This window comes from Mesoplodon densirostris, chromosome 8, assembly GCF_025265405.1.
Source record: "Mesoplodon densirostris isolate mMesDen1 chromosome 8, mMesDen1 primary haplotype, whole genome shotgun sequence".
Classification (NCBI taxonomy): domain Eukaryota; kingdom Metazoa; phylum Chordata; class Mammalia; order Artiodactyla; family Ziphiidae; genus Mesoplodon; species Mesoplodon densirostris.
In genome coordinates, this window is record NC_082668.1 from 35297106 (window position 1) to 35320198 (window position 23093).

Below are 23093 nucleotides of genomic sequence, written 5' to 3' on the forward strand. Positions count from 1 at the left end.
ATCCATTTGTATTTCTGTTATTTGACTGTTTATAATCCCTGCTCATATTTACAAATTGGGTTGTGTGTTTATGTGTGAAAATGCTTTATGTATTTTGAATAAAAATACTTTGTTATCTATGCTGTTAGTGATCTGCATTTTTTTTACTTCTTCAGAGTCCTTATAGAAATTTGAACTGTTTATGTGGTCAAATCTGGCCACTTTTCCTTTGTGGCTGTTAGTTTATATCTTGTTTAGATTATCCTTCCCCTCTCCAAGATTATGTCAGCATTCTCCTAGCTGTTTTTCTATGTATACTTTTTTATATTTAAATATTTAATCCATCTATACTTAATTTTTTTGGTTTGAGGTAAAGATCTATTGATACTTTTGCTGAAGTGGATAGATGATTACCTCAACGCTATTTATTAATTGTTCACATAGTTAACATGTTTTTGTCTGTCAGTCTCCCTTCTTGAGGATAATATCCTCAATCCTTGGTGTAGTTGGCAAACTTGACCCTCTGCCTCTGTGGCAACAAGGATGACCATGTAGTTTGACATAAAAATATTAAGAGGGACTTTCCTGGTTGTCCAGTGGTTCAGACTCCACGCTTCCACTGCAGGGGGCACGGGTTCGATCCCTGGTCGGGGAACTAAGATCCCGCATGCTGCAGGGCGAAGCCAAAAAAATAATAAAAATTTAATTTAATTTAAAAAGATTAAAATATTAAGACAAGTCTCTATATAATGTTGATTTCATAAGGAATATGTTAAAAATAAAATTAAATAGAATGAGTATGAAAGAAAATAAGTGTGAAAAGTCAATACTTTTTTAATAATTGAATTTAGTGTATGAAATCAACATTGTATGGAATTTCCACTTAAAGGACAAATTAAGCACAGTTTTGGCATTAGTATCTCACCTCTTTTAAAGAAGACATACAGATCGCCAGTAGGCACATGAAAAGATGCTCAGCATCACTAATTATTAGAGAAATGCAAATCAAAACTGCAGTAAGGTACCACCCTACACCGGTCAGAATGGCCATCATTAAAAAGTCTACAAATAACAAATGCTGGAGAGGGTGTGGAGTAAAGGGAACCCTCCTACACTGTTGGTGGGAATGTAAGTTGGTGCAGACACTATGGAAAACAGTATGGAGTTTCCTCAGAAAACTAAAAATAGAATTACCATATGATCCAGCAATCCCACTCCTGGGCATATACCCATACAAAACTATAATTCAGAAAGATACACGCACTCTTATGTTTTGTTTTTTGAGCACTTTCATACTTTTTATTTCTATAAGGTGTTCCAGGCTTACACTGTATTCTTCTTACCCCAGGCCTAGAATCAATAATTTCTACATGGAGTCCTGGTTATTTTACTGGAGAATGATATTTATAAATCAAGCTCTGTGCACTGGATGTACTTGTTGCTACTGTGTTAAATTTCTTCATATTTGTGATTTTTCCAGTTTCCTTCTATTATTGATTTCTAGCTTCATTCCACTGTGGAAGAATAGACAGTATGTGTGGAAGTTGTTGATCAGTTAAGAATTATATTTATCTGTGAGTAACAAAAATTTAGAAACACTGCCTTAAATAATGGTGCAGTGCTTTCATGATGTCATCATGGACTCATGTGTCTTTTCTTTCTGGAATCTATCCTCAGCATATTCATGTCAGTGAGTGTACCATAACACAAAGTGGCCTCTGTACTTCCAGGAGTCACAATCTATTCCAGGCAGGAAGAAAGAAAGGAATAAAGGTCAATTAAGTACCTGTCAGCTCAGTCTGCCTCTGTTTTAAGATATTCTCTCAGAAGCTTCTCCCGACAAGTTCCAATTATATGTAGTTGGCCAGAACGTTGTCACATGGCCACTCCTGTCTTTTAAAGGAGGCTGGAAGATGCAGCTTTTTGAGTAAGCATTTTTGCCCCTAAAAAAATTGAGGTTCTTGAGATAATATGTATTTTGGGAAAGTAACTCTCATTCTTTGTCACAGGGAGCAAGAGACTAGTTAAGAGACTATTGGGAAGAGATGATGGTTGCTTGTGCTACAGTGGTAGTAGGTGGTGGTCGGATATGATTGGATACTTGATATATTTTGAAGCCAGTAGCCACAGAACTTAATGCTGGGTTATATATGAAAAGAAGAAGGTGGAGAGATAGGGTGACACAAGTTTCTGGTCTAATAATTCAGTAGATGGTAGCATCATTACCTGAGATGAGAAAAAACAGAGAAAAGCCAAGGTTTTGTGGGTTTTCTGAGGGGGGAGGGGAGCAGGGTGGTAATCTGGAATCCTATTATGTATACATTAAATTTGACAAGCCTATTATATAGCTAAGTGGAAATCAATAATACCCTTTTAGATATTTCTGAGGATACTATTTAGAATCTTTTCCAAGGGTTATCCTCCCCCTACATTCCTCAGAAATAGCTCTGTTTACTCTGGGGTTAGTTCTGTTTATTCTTATTGATCCTTCACTTACATGTACTGATTTTCCTCATATCTGATGAGCTTTGTTGGCTCACTTTATATTTGTGAATGAAGGAATATGTTGGTTGTATAGGTATTCTCTGTGTGACAGGCCAGCTTCCCTGGAGGGTATATGGGGATGGAAGAGGGCAGGCAGGATGGCTGGAGACCCTACAGCATTTCCAAAGAACCGGTGTATTTCTCTCGTGAATAGAACGTTCTTTCCTTCCTTTTTGTCCCCCTTCAGTTATCTGATGTGAAAATGTGAGTGGCTGTAAGCTCTGCTCTGCTGCTCTGCTAAGGCTCAAACTCATACAGGGTCCCCACCTAGGCAGATTGCACATTTTCTCAGAGAGCAGTTTTGGTCTTGCTTGTTTTGTTGTTGTTTGTTTTGGTGTTTGGTGAGTGATTGGGGAAAGACAATGCTGCCAGCAATGTATGCTCTGTTTGCACTGAGAAAGAGAACATTGATAAAGAAGGGTCCAAGTGATCCAGCTGTTCCAAATGCAGCTTTTTAATTAATACTATGACAATTGCACCATCATCTGATTCTCTTTGTATATGTTGACCTTGAATTTATTGCTTCTCAGGCCTACCTGATTTCTGTTATTTAAAGCTCTGGTTTTCTTTCTTTTTTCTTTTTATTAATTTATTTATTTTTGGCTGCGTTGGGTCTTTGTTGCTGCGTGCTGGCTTTCTCTAGTTGTGGTGAGCGGGAGCTACGCTTCGTTGCGGTGCTGGGCTTCTCATTGCGGTGGTTTCTCTTGTTGCAGAGCATGGACTCTAGACGCACAGGCTTCAGTAGTTGTGGCACGCAGGCTCATGCGGGCTCTAGAGCACAGGCTCAGTAGTTGTGGAACCCGGGCTTAGTTGCTCTGCAGATTGTGGGATCTTCCCGGAGCAGGACTCGAACCCGTGTCCCCTGCATTGGCAGGCGGATTCATAACCACTGTGCCACCAGGGAAGTCCCAAAGCTCTGGTTTTCTTGATGGGGGTTTTCCATTAAGTCAATCCATCTGCTTTCCTATTTTCCAAACTTTCTCAACTTTCTGGATCTTGGTGTGTTACCTTACTGATTTCCAGTATTCCAATGGAATTTGTTAACCAACATTTCAGAAATGGAGACCTGATTGAAATAAAAGGTGTTTATTTGAGGCTTGTTAGGACTGCAGCCTGGGAGACACATATTCAAGCACTTTAATTGTGTTCCACTGGACTACAAAATGGGGGAGACTTATAAAGGCAAAAACTGCAAGGTTACGTTTAGTTACATGAGTTGTTTATCAAGAATTATGATCGGAGCAGCCAAGAAGTAAGGGTGCTTGTTAAGTAAGGATTGGTTGGGGTCTGAAATGGTTGCATAATTACAAGGGGAGACCTTAAGACCATAAGTTCGCAGCTGGCAGGTATTGTTCTGAATACTGCTGGTGGTGTCCTCGGGTCTGGTACAGTTCAGAGAAAGTTCAGGTTTTCAGTGGTGCAGAGACCACTGAATGAGACCAGATCTTATCTGAGACAAGATCCTCAATGGCCACCTGACTCTGTTTTTGTATGCCTGAACCATGATTACTCCATTATACTTTCAATTTGTCATCAGATTTTTCTTTTGGAAATATTATTTTCTGTTAATTTACTGTAACTTTGGGAGGTAGGAGAAAGTAAACGCACATGTTCAGTCTACCATCTTGAAGCTCCTGTATTGGCTTCTTTTTTTTTGTCCTTTTCTAGCATCCTGATCATTTCCCTCTCATATAACTATCCTGGATTTTTTAACTAACAAAAGTATTGTATGTTCATCTAATCAATAACATAGAGTTAAACAGAGTAAAAGTTAATTGCGTCCTCTTCCCTCTCCTCCAGAGTTACTCCCTTGAGAAAACAATGTTAACATTTTGTATCTTTTCATATATTTTTCCATGCTTATATTAGGGGGGAGTTTTTATTTATTTGTTTTGTGTGTTTTACAACAATGAGATCATATTTTTTCTTCTACTTTTTCTTCCACTTCCTTGTCATACATATTTCATTTATTTTTAATTTTCTACTAAATTCATTTAAGGCAATAAACTTTCAAATGTTAGAATTTAAACTTTTTAAGGGAGATTTTGGAAAATTCAGGCAAAGAAAAACAAAATGAACAGAGGAACAGGTGTGGAAAAGTATGAGATATATTTCTAGAATTCAGAGTTAGACACATTTTCCTGGAGAGAAACTATAGTGGGGAATACTGAGATACTTGCAGAAATTATTTCTTGCAATGAATAACAAAATGTAGGAAGCTGCTAAAGATTTAAGAATAAAGTCATGTTATTAACTGCTTAATATTAATGAACACTTAAACCAAAAGTATTTCTTATGAAAGCGGCATTCATTGAATTATTTTAATTAACTTGATATATAATGAACCCTACAAACTAAAGAGACAATGTGTAGGAAAGTGGTTTATAGTACTAAGTGTTCTGCAAAGAGATGGTATCAAGTTTTCTCTAAACATTATGATGTTTTCAAAGCGCCATTGTCTTTCACTGCAGTCTTGATTGTGTGGTAGTAGGAGCATCAGATGAAAATTTAGGATGCCTAGGATTTAGGCTACTAATCATCTGGTAATTTAGGGCAATAATTTCAACTGCAGATTTTTGTGTCAAACAAAGAGTAGGACTTTATTATCTCTAAAGTGTCATCCATCTCTAAAAAGTCAGTGGTTCTATGATTCTATAATTGTTCCTGTACACCTTGATTTAGTACGAAGTGTTTCCTTAGGCAGTAAGTACCCATTTAACAATTACAGCTTGAGAGTCATTGAAAATGCTATCTCAGTGTAATATCAGATGCTATTTATTATCTAAAGCATTTCACAACCTTTTAAAATTAGATTACATTTGTTCTAACAGTTCTGTTTTCTTTTCCAATTTTGTTTCTGCTTAAAGTTGCTGAGCATTATTTTGATTTTACACATTCAATAGGGTGAATATTATGGTGTCAGGGAAGCTAAGATTATATATATTTCTGATATAAATTTCTTTTGATTATAGGCAAATTATGGGAGTTTTGAGAAAAATACTTATTTAGTTTTTTAAATGTTTAATATCTTTAATAACTATTGAATGAATAAAATTATTTTGGGAAATATCCTTTCATTACAAGCAGTCTAAAATTAAAACTTCTCTTTTTATAAGGTGGCTTTTTCACCAAAAGAATACGTTTCACCATCTTTCAAACCAGAATATATAGAATTCAAGCCAAAATATCAGGTGAGTACTGAGTTTTCTTATCCCAATATCAGTTATACTTAAATACTAGGTTTCTCTAATACTTTATGTAATTCAGTGGTTCCAAAACCAGACTACCCAGTAGAAACACTCACCCATCTCTACAAAAATACATATTCCCAGGTCCCACCTCTGACCTAATGAATCTCAGTTTGGAAATGGAGCCTGGGAATCTGTATTTCTCAAAAAACAAAACAAAACAAAAAAACAGGGATTCTTATGCTGTCACCTGGATATCAATTAGCATTTGAAAACCATATGAACTAAAACAAATACTAGGCTGATTATTTCACGTTTTGCTTTTTTTAATTGGATAATAGAGAAGTTGTATGAACAAAGAGTTTGAATAAGAGACTTCGTTATCTAGGCTATTTCAATAATAGAATAGCCTGATCCCAGAGCTTACAAAACTGCCTATGTCTATTACACTGACATTTCACTGTAACTGAGAATTTTTTGTACTGTTCTCTACCATTTCTGAGACATATATAATATTTATCAAAAAGCAAGTTTCTACTGTAACATGCTAAGGACTAGGTGGAACTCATCATCATTGTTAAAACTCTCAGATTTAAAGGCAGATGATCTGTGTTCCCAAGTCACTCTTTAGAGAATATTTATGATACTTTTAATGGAATATCTACTACTTGCTTTGCATTCAAAAAAAAATTACCCACATTGTACTAAAATATTTATATGGATAGGACTTAGATCTTGATGTTAGCCTTTGTCTAAGCAAATGGGGCTAACACTGGAAATTGAGTTCTTAAACAAACAAACTATTGATGAGTGCCTTTTAAGCGTTTAAAAATATTCCAGGTAGCAAAAAGCTCTTGAACACAACATAGTATCAGAATTAGGAATTTGAAAATTTTGCATTAAAATTCTCATTATTATTCCAATTTCAACTATTTTAAAATAATTAAAGTTGGTTTTCTCTTTGTAGAAGGTAGGAAGATGAATAAATTGGCAGATTGCTCAAAGAGAATTAACTAAAAATTTTATTATAAATTTAAAACAAATGCGTCAGAATTTCTTACCTTTTTTTTTTTAAATATTACAGTTCCAGAAATTCAACATCAAGAACGGTTTTGATCCTTTTCTAAGGAATATAAACAACAAAATGTCAGTCAGAAAAAGGAAAGACCAAGATATGTTCAAATGTAGAAATATTTTAAGTGCTGAGGTTATAGAGTATGAAGACCAAGATCCTCCTTACCCAACACATTCAAAAACTGCAAGCCCTGCTGATAAACCCTGGCCCCATAATCGTGATATCATCGCAATAAAGGGTTTAGACACTAAGAATAAGTTAGCCAGTGATCCTGGTATCACCGCACTAAAGACTTCAGACCCTAAGAATAAGTTAGTCCATGATCCGAGTACCATCACAATAAAAACTTTAGACACTAAGAATAATTTAGCCCATCATCCTAGTATCGCCACAATAAAGACTTTAGACACTAAGAATAAGTTACAGGAAAGGCTACCAAATGTATCTTTACCAAACTTTGAGGGAGAATCATCAAGGACAGGAAAAGTAAATGTAAATAAATGTTGCCTCTCAAAATCATTAAGTCTTACTTCCCACATAGAAAATTTAAAACAATCAATGGTGCTCAAGTTAATTTCAAGTAAAAATCTGCAAGACCTTTCAGATAGATTATTTTCTACACCTGAAGTTTCTATGGACACCGAAGCAAGAAAGAAAAGTCATAGTTCTCCACTTCTGGCTCTTCATGATGAACGACCAAGTAGTTTGGAAGGCAAAGTATTTGAAAAAATTCAAGATTTAAATAGCTGGCTTTCAGAAGGAGACATTTTAAATTCAAAGTCTCTTTTAAATCAAATAATTAAAGATATTCCCGCAGATTCACTTTCAGAAGGTGGACCAGGAAATTCTCCAGAGGTAGAAAAGGAACCTGTCTCTGAAAAACACTTAGAGCCTGGTGAGATAGATTTTCCAATTAAAAAAAAGAGTAGTTTCAAAAAGAAACATTTAAAAAGTGAAGTATCTAGCTCCAAACCAGATTTGAATAGCCTTGCATATGATTATGTTATAAAGCAAATATTCACTGCACCGATCTTCTCAGAGTTGGGGAGAGGAATGAAAGAATCGAGTGAGACACAGATAAACTCGCAGAGTCAATTACCCACAGCTTGGGAGAGTTCGCCTTCCAATGTTCTAGTTCACTATGAAGAAAACAATGATGAAATAGAATTTCCGCCGGCCAAATCTGTTATAAGCCAGATAATACAAGCATTTCCTGTAGATACTCTTTTAGAATCGGGGATAATCAAAGTGATAGAATTAGATAAAGAATACCAGAAGAGTTTTTTGCAGTATACAGAGACAGCTTTTGCTGAAGAAAAGCCAGAGGATTCCACAGAGTATTATTCAGAAATAAGAAGCAAAACAGAACCTCTTTCAGAGCAGAATACACCCATCATTCACGAAGAAACCACTTCTTTTAATGGAGTTGAATTCATAAACAAAGGCCAAAATAGATCCCCACAAGATTCAAAATATCAGTCGACACCAGATAAAAAAACAGATTTGCCAAGTAATGGTCAGAGGCTTGATAGAGAAGAAAATGATCTAAGTTCTACTTTAGAAAATTTAAGTAATGCACTAATGGGTAAACTTAATAACTCTGATGTAATAATGTTAAAATCCTTTTTGGAAAACATATTTAATGTTTTTTTCAAATATAGTCAGTCTAAAAGCAGACAACTAAAAAAAGAATTAGAAAGACTAATTGAACATCCTTTTCCAAGGCAGACAGAAGACCTTGAAGATATCGAAGAGAATTTTGATAAAGCAGACAAATTGGACAGAAAACCTATTTTGAATCCAAAGCTGCGTGTATTTCTAGAAGAACTCTCAGAGTCAGAAATAAAACATTTAAAATCTGAATTAAGTAAACATATCCAGCATTACCTTGTAGAAAGGCTTTCAGAATCAGGATATATCACCAAAGAGGACTTACCAAAAATCTATCAAAATCTGTATTTGATGAATGAGAAAGTAGAACCAAAAGGGCAAAATATTTTTCTGGAGAAATAATTCAGAAACTGTAAAAGAAATCATGTCTTTTGTAAATAATTTTAATCATCATTTCATAGATAAACATTTGGAAATAAAGCTAAGATCTTTTTTAAACGAAATTCTCCAAAACTATTTCCTAAAAAACCTTTCAGACAACAGTTTATTTAAAGACGCAGAATCTGAGCCTATACACTCAAATATATCTTCTCTAAGAGCTAAAAGTGCCTCAATATCTTTTCATGAGTTAGGACAAGATATTTCAAGAGGGAGTTTTGGTAGTAGGCTTGAAATAAACATGAAATATCCCTTAAGTAAATCTCTACAAAAGTATCTTATAGCTTTATCAGGAAATGAACTCTTAGATCTAAAAGCTGATTTAAGCAAACACCTCCAGAGCCTTTTTATAGAAAAACTGTCCAAATCAGGACTAATCACAGAAAGGCAATTAGAGGGGATAAGCCGGCATATAAATTTGGTTAATTCTACTTCCACACAATTAAAATGTATAAAGCCAGATTTGTCTTTAAGAGATGAAAATCAGTTTGTGGAGGACCATTCAGAAAAGCAAAATAAGTATTCAAAAATTGCTCAGAAAACCACTTTACAAAAGGTTTCTGAAGGTAGACTTGTAGAAACAGAGTTGACCAAAAAGGAAGAAAAGGAACATTTTTCCTTAGAGAATGTTAAAGAAAGTCCATCAATAATTCAGGAACAGAAAAGATACTATCCTAAGGAAGCGAAGATACTGAGTTTAATTAAAGTACAACTTTGTTCCAACAAAAATACCCAGGCAATTCCAGTAAATAAGTCATCAGAAAGACTTACAGATACAATGCCTAAGAAACAAAGGAAAGAACATGGTTTCATGCAGTTTCCTCAAGCAGAGAACTGTGATTTTAAAACAGATACAAGACCCACACAGTTGGAGTGGTAAATCAAAAATAACTCAATCAAATGCTTGCTTTGAAAAGACACTGAAAATGAAGTCCCTTGACAAAAAGGAGCACAATAACACCTATAAATTGATAGTACAGGAAAAACCTGAAGCAGTACTGTCACCGTATCCAAGAATTCCTAATTGCAAGATGCCAAATGAAGATGAGGAATACGTAAACAAACTCACTTTTCCTTCCAGGCAAAGTAATACTCTAACTCGCCTCAATGCAGAGGCTGGAGAGAAATCAAAATTAGAAGACAAGTATCGTCAGAGATGGAAAGGAAATAATAACAATTATAGAAAACAACATTTAGTAACATTTGCACATTACAAAGAAGAAATACAAACTCTTTATATAAAACCAAACAAACTTTGCAACAAAAAATGTGCCAAGGTCCCTGAATCACAATTGCTTAAATATAAAGTTTTGATAGCTGAGAAAAGCTCAAAACCATCCCTCTTCCCGGAAGTACTAAAGAGAGAAAATCTAAAGCCCAGGGTTCAAAAAGAAAGAGACCATGTCAGCAAACAAAAAAAGTCATTTAACAAGATAGTTAATATATTACCAACCACACTGCCCACCACAGGAATTCTTCTAAGAAAATCTGTTCCAAGGACATTGCTTCATTGGACTGCAAGAACTATACACGTAATAATGTTTTTCTAAGTCTTTTATTTCTGTATTTGGCAAAGTTCTGTAGATAATCTAGAGCATATGTGTCTGCATGCAAGTATGTATGTAACCTTAACTGCCCCAAGATAAACAGACCTCCAAATTTTAAAAATTCTTCTGACATTCAAATATCACCTCACCTCATTCAAAAGGCAATCAGAAAATCAAGGGAATGTTAACACACTTAGTGCCTTTATGTAAAATAGATAAAGGGGACCCCCCTCTAGATCACGAATTAGAAAAAAAGCATTCTTTCCTCCAGGCTGGCTCTACTGGCTGACACAGCCTGGACACGGTACACAGCTCTGTCTACGGAAGACTGGCTATTTCAGCCCTGACTGACCCCTCAGCGAGGGGGGCTGTTGTGCAGGCACAACCTGTACAACCATTGGCAGTGGCTGTATACTACAGAAAGGCTGGGATTGTCTTTTCATGCAGATATAAGTAGAAATATATAGTCTTTTTGCAGATCGCTGAATTATCTTTGTTTCAATAAACAAACTAAGTTCATATTATGTGCCAGTTATTCTGCTAAGCCTTAGAGATATGCAAAATTTACAATCTCTTGAATTATGAATTGTAAAATTTTAATTTAGCCTCTACTCTTTTCTCTCTCATCACCACCCCTCTGCCATCTGCTGAGAAACATGGAAATTCAAATCTATTTTTAATATTAACATAAAACAATTAGGAAGGTAAACCTGCTACTAGACGTTATATAAACCATTCAAAAGCAAAATTAAAATCTCTAGGAATGGAAGGGGCTTATTTTAATTTTCTGGAACACTGCTCTTCTCTATTAGCATATATAAATAGGCATGACCCACAGTTGGGAAAACTCACAAATTCTAAAATGAAATTATATTGATAATTTGATGTGCATAACTATCTTTGAATGAGAAAATAGATCTAATTTCAGAATAGTTGCTTTGAATTTGTTTTCCACAGCAAAGCAAATGATTACCTCTAGTAAATAGTAAAGCAAACGTGTAGCAGGGTAAATATTATCAACATACTCTCAACTTTGGATTTCTCTTTTCTAAATTCAATAATTTAATAATGAGTGTGTGTGTGTGTGTGTGTGTGTGTGTGTGTGTGTGTGTGTGTACACAGACAAGGAAAAGGAAGTAAAAGATGGGTTCATAGTTTTTGAAAAGCAAAGACTTTCTGAAGTTCCCTCAGATAAGTGGAATCTTTATTATCACTTTTCCAAACAAGAGATTGTGTTTATGTTATATGGTATGAGATCATATAGGATCTCAGAACCTTTATCCTAAGAATGGATAAGGGAGATAGTTATATTTATTTCCCTCTGTCAAACCAACAGTACCTAAATTTTTCTCTCTAGTAAAATTGACAACAGAGAATTTGAGAGGTAAGAGGGCATTTTTCAGATCATCAGAAAGACTCACTCATTTGATTCTCTAAAATCCAGGAAATCTCCCAAAGCAATCAAAGTAGAAGACAGGGAAATTGAGTTGTAGGAGCTTCCAGAAAAATAACCAGTGGTGTGGGTCTCCGTGCCCTTCTGCTGTCACTCTAGTAATGTTATATCAACTGTCAAGTAAAAATTATATGTTACTCACCAATGTAGCAGAAATTCCCTTAATAATTGCTTAATAATTCCCTTACCTAATTGCTTCCATATACATAAGATGGAAAAGGAAGAATGTTTACTTGCAAACCCAGGCAAAAATATGGACTCTTCATACCTCCTTCTTGGTAAATCTCTCTCTTGCTGCCCTAATTCTTCTTAGTCCTGCCTAAATTCCTCCTACCTGCCAATTCTAATGCTATTAATCTACTCCCACCTTCTCACCAAATCAAAGCAGGCCCATTCCCTTGGTGTGGCCATCTCTGCAAAGCATTAAGGGACAAACTGCTCAAACTGCAGAGGAAACTAGTTTACACTAATTTGAGAAATGACTAATAACTCCATACCCTCTTATCAGTACTTGTAGATTATATTTTAAAAATAAAATATAGTCATATTATACAAATTTGAAAACAAAGAGAAAGGGAAAACTAAGCCCATAATCCCAGCACCCTAAAACAACCATCATTTAAAAAAATTATTTTGGTGTATTTCCTTCCAGTTATTTTCCTAAATGTTTTACTTGTTTAGTCTCAGAATGTACACAAAAATTTTTAATATTTTAGTATAAACATAACCATATTCTTAGATGCTGACCTCTGTGTGTGTATATAAATATTAAGGTGTTTATTAACTTTTAAAGAATGAATGTTTGGATGATTTAAAAAGTATAAGAGCTTATAATTTATGTTTGGGGTTGGGGAAGAGATATTTTAGAAGAGGAGAATTATAGGAGGGCTGTCTTTGCCTAAGAGTCTGACCCCTGAGGACAGGTCCCCTAAGATTTCTGGTTTTCAGCTTCATATCTTGCATACCTTTTGAAATAACAGATCCTTTGAAGAAATAAGATTTTTTTAAGTATGGTTTTTAAAGTATCTGATGGCAGGCATTGAATGTAGGGTTTGAATTTGGGGACTGCCTATAAAACATTTGACTGCTCTTATTCTTTGTTGATATTACAAACTTTAGTCCTTGTAAGTCTAAAATGTACTTTTAAGAAACCTAACTCACCAACCTGATCTTTTATTTTAATATTTAGGATTGTTCGGATAGAGTTGAGGATTTACATGTAACTTCATTTAAGCATCTTGAAAAAGCAAAATCAAGAGCAAGGCTTTTAGGAAAGAGCCCAAATGATAGCCATGATCAGTTAAAACGCTCTGCAAGACCGTATACTGCTCCAGAGGTTAACAAACGAGAAAGCTACACTGGAAAATTTACAAGTCCTCGAATGGTTTCAGCAGGCTTAGTTCATATAAATGATTCAATCCCAGATTATGAAATCCATAAAATGCGGCCAAAAAAAAAATAAGAGTATATTGAAAAACGTTCGCTCATTTGTGATATTATCCAGATGTTAAACAGTTCAGAATGATGTGTGAGGCCAATAGTCAGAATGTCATTTCTCCAATTAACAAAATGGTTTGGAGATCTGTCCTTTTGTGTGATAGAAGTCAGTAACCAAATTTCATCTTGTTAGAACCGTTTTGTTTTAATTAAAATGAAAAAAACACTTTTGATGTAAATGTGTTTTGTTTATGAATCTTAGAGAACCACCTCAAAGATACATAGTCATTAGTGAAGTTTTATTTCCCAACTTTTCCCCTTTTTCACTATTCTCTGATTTTCCAAATCTTTGCTATGCCCTCAAGTATCCCTGACCACCAGTGTCAGGGTATCTATTTGCAGTTATGTATGTTCAGCCTTTTGTTATGAACATACTTTAACTCTTCAGCTCTAGATTCAACAGTACGCAATTCCCTGGGCCTATAGAACATCTATTAATTTCAATATCATCTGATATTACAACTTTTTACACTATAAAAATAATAAAAAACAAGTTTCATACTACTAATTCCTGAGGCTTCTAATACACTGGAGTGACTTTCTGGCTTACTCGAAAAACTATGAGACAGCCTCTTTAATAACATGAAACTCAGGAAGAAACTGTATAAAACAAACTGCATTAAAATTAGCTAAATCAGCATAGGATTTAAATTAAGAGACTTTTGAGAATTGGTTCTATTCTTATCAAATACAATATTTGAATCTTGCTGAACTTTGGTTCACTCTTGAGTAAGAATTTCAATTTATAGTATTTTTGTCCGTTTCCATTTTTCTACCATAAATTATAAAGTTTATGGAGTTTAAATAGAATTGGCTGATGGAAAACATAATTTCTGATCATTCATTTAATGCCATAATCAAGGTAGTAATTTTGGGGGGGAGACCAAGAATTTCTAGTAATTCTCAAAGTTGCCAGTACATATATCAATCAGAGTGTGACTGGGAAAGCACAATTACCTCTGGATCTTTCAAGTAGAAGGAACACAGGGAATTGGTTTCATAGGTGATGAAACCAAGGCTAAGAAACTAAAAGGGATGATGTGGCAATCCAGAGATTGGCAAGAGCAGAAAGTGATAGCACCCCTCAAATAGGACATCAGGAAGAAGTGGCGTGACCAGTGTCCTAAAGCCAGAATACAAAGAAGATACAGCCACTGACAGAGACACCACAAGAAACGGGAGTGGGGCAGGGGGTGAGAAATAACTATGTTTCTTCTCTCTCATCCTGCTCTCTAATCTGCTGCTATTGCCTCCCTGGAAACCAGAGAGTGAGGAGTCATGGGAAATGTAGTTCCCAGTGAAGCAGAGCAGAGGAAAAGTGGAGAAATGGCTTTGAGAGCTAACAGGCAACTAGCCAACAGTACTTATGGGGAAAACCATAGATCTAGCTTGCAGCAAAGGAGGAAATATTTACTAGATGGAAATCTCAAGTCACTTTGCCTCATTAAACTTTTAACAGCAATACTGTGACATAGTCAAAAATTTCCTACCATGGAAATAAAATTAATATACCAAACATTTTGCTAAACACTACATTCTCGTGAATAAGACAGTATTCTCAAGGAGTCCACAGCCTACAGGGACATAAACACAGAAGTAGTTACAGTAGAGTTGTGTAAGTGTTGTTGGGGAAAGTACTATAGAAACTCATGGGAGGTCATTTTGGCCAAGGTGGCTGTGCTACTTTGGATCCTTCAGAAAGTAGATACCAAGATGAGATTAGCCATGTACCGTAGGCAGAATAATAACCCCTCCCCCACCAACATACAAACATCCCAATCCCAGGAACCTGTGACTATGTTACCTTACATGGCAAAAGAGATTTTGCAGCTATGATTAAATTAATGATCTGGAGAGACTACCCTGGATTACCTGGGTGGGCCCAACATAATCAAAAGGATTTTATATGACAGAAGCAGAAGGGTCAATTCAGAGGTGCAGTCACTGAAACAGAAGCTGAAGTAATGTTGACCCGTGAAGCAAAAGAAGGCAGGTAGCTTCTAGAAACTGGAAAAGGCAGAAAATTCTCCTCTAGAGCCTGCAGAAGGAATGTAGCCCTGCCAAATCATTTTACAGTTCTGACCTCCAGAGCTGTAAGATAATAAACTTGTGGTGTTTGAAGTCATTACCACCTTGTGGTAATTTGTTACAACAGTGATAAAAAAAAATTGATATAGCATGTCTATAGTGCAAAATTTAAGGCATTCACTCTCAGGGTGAGGCTGTCAATATCTACTGGGATGGTTAATTTTTTATGTCAATTTGACTGGGCCACAGTGTGCCCAGTTACATGATCAAACAGTATTCTGGGTCTTTCTGTGAAAGGATTTTTGGATGAAATTAACATCTAAGTCTGTAGACTGAAAAATCAGATTGCCCTCCTTGATGTGGGTGGGCCTCATCAGTTGAAGGCCTGAACAGAATAAAAAGGCTGATCCTCCCCTAACTGAGAGAGAATCCCTCCTGCCTGACTGCCTTCACACTGGGATATCAGCTTTATCCTGCTTTTGGAGTCGAACTGAAACATCAGCTCATCCTAAATCTTCAGCCTGCCAACCTTCGATTTGGAACTACACCACTACTTCTCCTGGGTCTCCAGCTTGCCTACTCACCTTGCAGATCTGGGATTTGTCAGCCTCTGTAATCATGTGAGCCAATTCCTTATTTTAAAAATCCATTGGGGGGATGGAGATCAAGATGGCAGAATAGAAGGACATGGAGCTCACCTCCTCCACAAATATATAAAAATAATCTATATGTGGAACAATTCTCATGGAATACTTACTGAACGCTGGCAGAAGATCTCATACAACCAAAGCTGCACGAAAGATCACCATGTAAACTGGGTAGGACAAAAGGGAGGAGGGGAAAGTAATTGGAATGGGACCTGCACCCCTCGGAGGGAGCTGTGAAAGGGAAAAAGTTCCCTCACCCTGGGAACCCCTTTCACCAGCTGGGAGGTCAGAGGGGACAGATAGGGAGTTTCAGAGGCTCAGAAGAGAGTGTAGCAGCCAGTTTGCAGCAGGCAGGAGAGAGAGAGACCAGGACAGTCTTTGCCACCTCACTGCACTTCCCAGCCCAAGACATGCACCTGCTGAGGCTGAAATCTGAGCAGATTACTGCCATTCCTACAACGGGTCCGGGTATGCAACTTCAGTGGATTTACACCAGTGGCTTTGTGAGTGCAGCGCCTGAGGGACATCCAAGCTGATTACCAGCATTCCCCAGCTGAGGTGGGTCTGGTGCCAGGAGCAGCAGGTTTTGTGGGTGCACATAAGCAGAAGCAGGGCTGAAATCTGAGCTGATTACCAGCATTCCCACAGTGGAGGCAGGGCCGAGGGCAGGGCCAACAACAGTGTATTTTGTGAGCACATGCACTAGGTAACAGGTGATGGCTCAGAGTGCCCATCCCAGTGGACAGCCCCTGGAGAGGAATATGGAGCAGCTCCTTTCCCAGAGGGAATGCTCCAGTCCCACCTACCTCACAGTGCAGCTTAGAACTGGATCTGGGGGCTTCTACTCCAACAACTGGCAAGCAGACCCTGCTCTCCATAGGGCTGTGACAACCACAGAGCAAAGAGGAGGCCCTGCCCAACATCCAGTGCAAGCTCTGGTCATCACAACACCAATCATACCCATATCAAGGGGATGATGGCCAGCTAACTCTGGGGAAAGACATGGCAGGCATCCATACCAAAAAACAGCCCTCACACCAAAAATAATGGACTCATGGAAGCTACACAGGGATGCTCCCACATAAAAACAGCCCTTTGAGACCACAGTAGATAACTGTTTCCCCTAAATTCAGAGTCAAAGAAATACAAGTGAAAAAGCAGAGGAAACACTCCCAATTAAAAGAAGAGAAATCCCCTGAAAGAACAAACAATGAAACAGACCTCTCCAGCCTGCCAGACTCCACGTTCAAAAAGGAGGTAATAAAAATGCTGAAGGAATTAAGAAAGGCTGTCAATAGAAATGCAGATCACTGTAACAAGGAAATAGAAACTATAAAGAGGAGCCAATCAAAATTAGACAACTCAATTGTTGGGATGAAAACCAAACTAAAGGCAATAAAATACCAAACTAAATAATGCAGAGGAATGAATAAGTTATCTGGAAGATAGAATAATGGAAATCACCCAATCATAACAGCACGCAGAAAGACAAAATGAAAAAAAAGAAAAGAAAAAGAAAGACATATGAGACCTATGGGCTGATATAAAGGATGCCAAGCTGTGCATAATAGGGATCCCAGGAGGAGAAGAGAAAGGGGCATCTAAAATGTACTTGAAGAAATTATGGCTGAAAATTTCCCAAACCTAATGAAGCATATGTCCAGGTAAAGGAAGCACAGAGGGTCCCAAACAAGATGAACCCAAACAGACCTATACCAAGACATACCATAATTAAAATGGCAAAAGTTAAAGATAGGATTCTAAAGGCGGCAAGAGAAAAACAAAGAGTTACAGAAGAACCCCCATAATGCTATTTGCTGATTTCTCTACAGAAACTTTGCAGGCCAGAAGGGAATAGCAAAATACATTCAAAGTCCTGAAATGGAAAAACCCACAACCTAGGATACTCTACCCAGCAAGATTATCCTTTAGAATAGAAGAAAAAATTAAAGAATTTCTCAGGCAAGCAAAAACTAAAAGAATACAGCAATACTAAGTCTACCCTAAAAGAAATATTGAAACGTTTTCTCTAAATAGAAAAGAAGCAAGAACCTAGGAAAGGGAAAATCAAAATAGGGAAAAGCAAGTTATGTAAAATGATTGTACACCACTTGAATAAGCCAGTACATAGATTAAAAAAAAAATCAAACATTTTTGTGAAAGCAATTATAATTACAATGAATAGCAAAAGGATAAACATGAAAATGTAAAATAGGACATCAAAATCATAAAATAGGGGAATAAGAAAATGTAGATCTTTTAGAATGTGTTTGAGCTTATAGGACCACCAGGCTAAAGCAAGTAGACACAGTAATGAGTTAACATACTTGAAAACCAGTGTAACCACAAATCAAAAACATACAAAAGATTCACAAAAACCAAAAAGAACTCAAGTATAATATAAAAGAAAACCAGTTGCATCATTTGCAACCATTCTGTAGGTTTTCTCTTCGTTTTATGATTTTCTTTGCTGTGTAAAAGCTTTTAAGTTTAATTAGGGTCCGCTGCCATTTTAAATCCAGCTCCATACAATGTTCCACCACTGTTGCGGCCACGACTCAGACTGCGTGACAACACCCACCAGCCAACAATTCTGCCACCATGGAGAATATAAATCAGTACAGTAATGCAGAGGGATCCAAGATTAACGTGAGCAAGAATCAGCAGGATGATGGTAAAATGTTTATTGGAGGCTTGAGCTGGGATACAAGTTAAGAAAGATCTGACTGAATATTTGTCTCAATTTGGGGAAGCTGTAGACTACACAATTAAAACAGATCCAGTCACTGAAAGATCAGGAGGATCTGGATTTGTGCTTTTCAAAGATGCTGCTAGTGTTGATAAAGTTTTGGAAGTTAAAGAACACAAACTGGATGGCAAATTGCTAGACGCTAAAAAGGTCAAAGCTTTAAAAGGGAAGGAACCCTTCAAAGTTTTTTTGTGGATGGACTGAGCCCAGATACTTCTGAAGAACAAATTAAAGAATATTTTGGAGGCTTTGGAGAGATTGAAAATATTGAACTTCCCATGGATACAAAAGGAAATAAGAGGATTTTGTTTTATTACATATACAGACAAAGAGCCAGTTAAGAAATTGTTAGTAAGCAGTTATCATCAAATTGGTCCTGGGAAGTGTGAAATCAAAGTTGCACATACAAGCAACAACAAAAAGGAGGAAGATGTGCTGTAGCTGGTGGGTGAGGTGGTGCTGGAGTCGTGACTGAGGTCAGGGCCAAAACTGGAACCAAGTAGTAATTATTATCAAGGATATGGAAATTACAATAGCACCTATGGTGGTGATCAAAACTATAGTGGCTATGGCTGCTATGATTATTCTGGGTATAACTAGGAACTACGGATACGGACAAGGAGATGCAGACTACAGTGACCAAAAAAGCACTTATGGCAAAGCATCTCAAGAGGGTGGCAGTCACCAAAACAATTGCCAGCCATACTACAAGGGGACATTGAAGAAAACAGGAGGAGATTGCTTGCAGGATGACAGTGAAGATTGGTCTTCTGTTGATCTAAGATGATTATTCTATAAAAGACTTTCTAGTGTACAAGACACAACTGTGTCCAACTGTATATAGCCGCCAAATCGTTTTAACTTTGTCTTCTGCTGTGTTATGACTCAATGTGGATTTGTGTTTATACAAATTTTATTTGTATGATTTCATGTTAAACCTCAAATAAATGCTTCCTTATGTGTTAAAAAAATAGATAATTTGAGCAGGCTGATCACTAGAAGTGAAACAGAATCTGTAATTTTAAAAACTCCCTGCAAACAAAAGTCCAGGACTGGATGGCTTCACTGGGGAATTCTACCAAACATACAAAGAAGAACTTATACTAATCCTTCTCAAATTCTTCCAAAAGATTGAAGAGGAGGGAACACTCCCGAACTCATTCTATGAAGCCACCATCACCCTAATACCAAAACCAGATAGAAACACTACCAAAAAGAAAATTACAAGCCAATATCTTTAATGAATATAGATGCAAAATTTCTCAACAAAATACTACCACACTGAATCCAACAACACATACAAAAGATCATACACCACGACCAAGTTGGATTCATCCCAGGGTCACAAGGATGGTTCAACATATGCAAATCAATCAATGTGATAAAGAAATGACAAAACCACATGATCATCTCAATACATACAGAAAAAGCATTTGACAAAATTCAACATCCATTCATGACAGAAAAAAAATCTTACCAAAGTGGGTAGAGAGCGAACATATCTCAACATAATAAAAGCTATTTATGACAAACCTACAGCCAACATAACACTCAACAGTGAAAAGTTGAAAGTCTTCCCACTAAAATCTGGAGCAAGACAAGGATGCTAACTCTCATCACTTCTATTCAACATAGTATTGGAAGTCCTAGCCACAGCAATCAGATAAGAAAAAGAAATAAAACATATCCAAATTGGAAGGGAAGAGGCAAAATTGTCATTATATGCAGATGACATGATACTACACATAGAAAACCCTAAAGACTCCACACAAAAACTACTAAAACTGATAAACGAATTCAGCAAGGTAGCAGGATATAAGATTAACATACAGAAATCTGTTGCATTTCATTACACTAACAATGAACTATCAGAAAGGGAAAGCTAAAAAAAAAATCCCTTTTAAAATTGCATCAGGGCCTCCCTGGTGGCGCAGTGGTTGAGAGTCCGCCTGCCGATGCAGGGGATACGGGTTCGTGCCCCGGTCTGGGAGGATCCCATATGCCGCGGAGCGGCTGGGCCCGTGAGCCATGGCCGCTGAGCCTGCGCGTCCGGAGCCTGTGCTCCGCAACGGGAGAGGCCACAACAGTGAGAGGCCCGCGTACGGGAAAAAAAATAAAAAAATAAAAAATAATAATAATAAAATTGCATCAAAAAGCGTAAAATACTTAGGAGTAAACCTGACCAAGGTGAAAGACTTAAACACTGAGCACTATAAAACACTAATAAAGGAAATTGAAGATGATTCAAAGAAATGGAAAGATATCCCATGTGCTTGGATTGGAAGAATACTGTTAAAATGGCCATACTACCCAAAGCAATCTACAGATTTAATGTGAACCCTATCAAATTACCCATGACATTTTTCACAGAACTAGAACAAATAATCCTAAAATTTATATGGAACCATAAAAGACCCAGAATTGCCAATGCAGTCCTGAGGAAAAGGAACAAAGGAACAAAGCTGGAGGCATAACTCTCCCAGACTTCAGCACTACAAAACTACAGTAATCAAAACAGCATGGTATTGGCACAAAAACAGACATATGGATCAATGGAACAGAATAGAGAGCCCAGAAATAAACCCACACACCTACGGTCAATTAATCTTTGACAAAAGAGGCAATGGTGTTGGGAAAGCTGGACAGCTGCACATAAATAAATGAAATTAGTACACTCCCTCATACCATACACAAAAATAAACTCAAAATGGCTTAAAGACTTAAATATAAGACATGACACCATAAAACTCCTAGAAGAGAACAAAGGCAAAACATTTACTGACATAAATCATAGCAATGTTTTCTTAGGTCAGTTTCCCAAGGCAAAAGAAATAAAAGTATAAACAAACAAATGGGACCTAGTCAAACATATGTTTTTGCACTTCAAAGGAAACCATAAACAAAATGAAAAGACAACCTACAGAATGGGAGAAAATATTTGCAAACGATGTGACCGACAAGGGCTTAACATCCAAATATACAAAGAGCTCATACAGCTCAATATCAAAAAAGCAAATAGCCCAATCAAAAAATTGGCAGATGAGCTAAATAGACATTTCTCCAAAGAAGACATTCAGATGGCAGAGGCACATGAAAAGATTCTCCATATTTCTAATTATTAGAGAAATGCAAATCAAAACTACAATGAGGTATCACCTCACACCAGTCAGAATGGCCATAATTAAAAAGTCTACAGATAACAAATGCTGGAGAGGGTGTGGAGAAAAATGAACCCTGCTACATTGTTGGTGGGAACGTAAATTGGTACAGCCACCATGGAGAATAGGATGGAGGTTCCTTAAAAAACTAAAAATAGAGGTACCATATGATCCAGCAATTCCACTCCTGGGCATATACCTGGAGAAAACTCTAATTTGAAAAGATACATGCACCCCAATGCACTATTTACAATAGCCAAGGCATGGAAGCAACCTAAGTGTCCACTGACATGAATGGATAAAGAAGATGTGAGATATATATATATATAAAATCCATGTTGCTGCAAATGGCATTATTTCATTCTTTGTTATGGCTGAGTGGAATACTTTCTACTGTGTGTGTGTGTGTGGATTATCATACTAAGTGAAGTAAGTCAGAAAGAGAAAGACAAATATCATATGATGTCATGTATATGTGGAATCTAAAATATGACACAAATGAACTTATTTACAAAACAGAAACTCACACAGAAAACAAACTTACGGTTATCAAAGGTGGAAGTGGGATAAATTAGGAGTTGGGATTAACAGATACACACTACTGTATATAAAATAAACAACAAGGACCTACTGTATAGCACAGGGAACTATATTCAGTATCTTTTTTCTTTTTTTGCGGTATGTGGGCCTCTCACTGTTGTGGCCTCTCCCGTTGTGGAGCACAGGCTCTGGACGCGCAGGCTCAGCGGCCATGGCTCACGGGCCCAGCTGCTCTGTGGCATGTGGGATGTGGGATCTTCCCAGACCGGGGCACGAACCCGTGTCCCCTGCATCGGCAGGCAGACTCTCAACCGCTGCGCCACCAGGGAAGCCCCTATTCAACCCCTATTCAGTATCTTATAACCTATAATGGAAAAGAATCTGAAAAAGAACATGTGATTTTATCCATATATCTCTCTATATAGATATATATATCAATATATATACCTACATATATATATATATATCACTTTGATGTACACCTGAAACTAACACAACATTGTATACCAACTATACTTGAAAATAAAAATCCACTGGTTCAGCTTCTCTGGAGAACCCTAACACAGTGGACCTGAGAGGCACTGTTTCCCAGCCTCCACAGTCCTGCTTTGCAGTACACATATTGACTCTCCACACAGA

At 36.9% G+C, this 23093-nt stretch overlaps 1 protein-coding gene and 1 pseudogene across 1 annotated transcript in view; both read left to right on the top strand.

The window, feature by feature from the left end:
* Positions 1-13297, top strand: part of C2CD6 (C2 calcium dependent domain containing 6) — a 149131-nt gene extending 135834 nt beyond the window's left edge. Inside the window, 5 exon segments of the mRNA XM_060105939.1 lie at positions 5640-5714; positions 6802-8796; positions 8798-9687; positions 9689-10367; positions 13025-13297. Of these exon segments, the coding sequence (XP_059961922.1) occupies positions 5640-5714; positions 6802-8796; positions 8798-9687; positions 9689-10367; positions 13025-13297 (3912 nt within the window).
* A 5296-nt stretch (positions 13298-18593) lies between these two features.
* LOC132494721 (heterogeneous nuclear ribonucleoprotein D-like) lies at positions 18594-19543 on the top strand (annotated as a pseudogene).
* Positions 19544-23093: the final 3550 nt, after the last annotated feature.